Source organism: Grammomys surdaster, unplaced genomic scaffold, assembly GCF_004785775.1.
Source record: "Grammomys surdaster isolate TR1022 unplaced genomic scaffold, NIH_TR_1.0 166, whole genome shotgun sequence".
Classification (NCBI taxonomy): Eukaryota; Metazoa; Chordata; class Mammalia; order Rodentia; family Muridae; genus Grammomys; species Grammomys surdaster.
In genome coordinates, this window is record NW_021604614.1 from 2,662,762 (window position 1) to 2,665,228 (window position 2,467).

At 54.8% G+C, this 2,467-nt stretch overlaps 1 protein-coding gene across 1 annotated transcript in view; it reads left to right on the forward strand.

The window, feature by feature from the left end:
* Positions 1-2,467, forward strand: part of Clip2 (CAP-Gly domain containing linker protein 2) — a 57,716-nt gene that overhangs the window by 53,192 nt on the left and 2,057 nt on the right. The window contains exons 14-15 of the mRNA XM_028765943.1: positions 1,517-1,766; positions 2,073-2,135. Coding sequence (XP_028621776.1) covers positions 1,517-1,766; positions 2,073-2,135 — 313 coding nt within the window. The remainder of the gene's footprint in view (positions 1-1,516; positions 1,767-2,072; positions 2,136-2,467) is intronic.

Sequence of the window (2,467 nt, forward strand, 5' to 3'; positions counted from 1 at the left end):
GGGAGGGGAGGGGAGGGGAGGGGAGGGGAGGGGAGGAGAGAAGGGCTTTCCAGGGTTGTCCTGCCAGGCCGAGGAGAACCAGCGGCCTCCTGAGTCACAGTGGGAGTTGAAAATTCAGTCCTCCAGGCTCTCAAGCTGTAGCAGATGAAGGGGCGGAGCAGCCCCCTTTTAGACGTCATGACCAGAGAGGTCCCTACACCAACACAAAGAGTCTGCTCTGTCCAGAGCCAGAGGGCAAAAGTCAATCATGCATAGAGGGCCAAAAAATCCATGCAGGGAGGTATCCAACCAGAAACCAGGGTCTGGGCTCCTTGTTAAGTGATGTGTTGGAGTTTTGTCAATAGAGATACAAGAAGTTCAAGTCAGGGCTCTGAAGCCCCTCCTCCGGTGGAAACTACTGGGCTTTGAGCTGAGTCCCCGTGAGTGGGAATGGACGCAGGTAGTAACATTGGCAGCATAGGACAGAGCTGGTCCCCTCTTTCCCTTTCTGTTTGACATTTACAGCCCTATGCTCTGGCTGTCTCTGGCCGTCTCTGGCCGTGTCTGGCGTATGGATTCAGTGGATCGTCTTACCCCCACACTTTGGGAATAAAGTGCTGAGGGAATGTGGCTCAGTTGATAGAGTGCTTGAATAAAGTCCTGTGTTCTGTCCCCAGCACTACATAAAATCAGATGTAGTGGCCTGTGCCTGTAATCCCAACACTGGACATGTGGATGTAGGAAGATCAGATGTTCAAGGGTATCCTCAGCTACATAGCAAGTTCTGTGCCAGCCTGGGCTACATAAGACCCTGTATCTGAAACAGACCTCTTTAGCCATTTGAGATCCATCTGGTTTCATATCTGCTCCTAGGTATGGGGCTATCAGGCCTAGCTGCCCTGCTAGCATTTTATGTCTGGCTGGTTAAATGCCAGCACACCCGTGCACCCCAGAGGCACACACTTTTGGCCTCTATGGTTCTGTGACACAGAAGGAGATGAGGCCCTGGGCTGGTGGGTTTGCCAGGAATGTGGGCAGAGGTAAAGGGGAGCTAAGACTTTTATCTTGGGGCTCCATGCTGGTGGGCCAGCCCTGCACTTGGAAGAGCGTAGTGAAAAGCTAGAAGGTACATGAAGAGCGTGGGGTCCTGGAGCCTCAGGGCAGTCTGCATAGACCTCTGAGCTTGGCCTGAAGGGCCAGACTGGGGTGAGCACTGAGGAGGCTGGGCCTGACAGGTGGTCTTGTAATATTTTGGTGGGAGGCCAAAGTGGGGTGTGTGGACACTGAGCATCGTGGTGGGGAGAGAGGAGAGACACTTGTAAGGGACCAGGCACGGGTCGGGGAAGGGTCACGTGGAGATGGAAGTGAGAGAGAAACATTGGGTATCACTTGATTCTCTGGGTTAGAACAGAAAGGCTGCCATAAGGATGGGGCGGTGGATCTTAGATTCTAGGGCTTGAAGAAGTTGGAAAGTGAAGTCTGGGGGAGGGAGGTCCGTGTAAGGCACAAGCTCCACTCAGAAGGGAGTTGGGGCCTGATCCGTCCGTTTCCAGTTAACACCCACACCGGCAGATCACACTCCCACATCTCCACCCTTCCAGGACAAGGAGAAGTCCCTGTCAGAGCAGAGACGCTACTCCCTCATTGACCCAGCTTCAGCACCCGAGCTGCTGCGACTGCAGCATCAGTTGGTGAGCACGGAGGATGCCCTGCGGGACGCACTGGACCAGGCCCAGCAGGTGGAGAGGCTGGTGGAGGCCCTGAGGGGCTGCTCAGATAGGACTCAGGTGAGCACATGGGGCTGTAGCCTCGGGAACCCCAGTCCCAAACGGGAGGCAGCTCCATCTTGGGGAACCCAGTCTGACAGAGGAGAGTGTCCCAGCACTGGATCCCCAGTCTGAAGGTGGGTGGCCCCAACCTTGAAACGCCAGTCTGAAAAGGAAGTAAGCATTGCTGTCCTGGGAGACCTAGTCTAAAGGACTTTGGTTCCAAGCGTGGCTGGTCCCATCGGGAAGATTGTCTCCTTGTGGTTACATGTGGAACTGCATCCTGGCCACCTACTCAGTAGCTCCTCCCCTCCGCTCCCCTCACAGACCATCAGCAATTCCGGTTCTGCCAACGGTATCCACCAGCCAGACAAGGCCCACAAACAGGAGGTAAGCACGCCAGCAGCCTCTGACAAAAACCCTCCGGAAGTCACTAAATATACAAAGGAGCAGGAATGCTTTGTGTGTGTCTGACCTGACCCAGCTGGGATGCTTGCTTAGGAAGATTCTAGTGCTAGTGTATCCCATCCAGAAATGGCCCTGCTTTTCTTTTTTCTTTCTTGTTTTTTTCCTGTGATTCTGAGAATGGAACCCAGGGCCTTAGCATTGACCACGCCCCCAGCCCCTCCCTGGGGGATTCTAGGCAGGGACTCTACCACTGAGCCACACCCCCATCCCTCACTGGGGGATTCTAGGCAGGGGCTCTACCACTGAGCCACGCC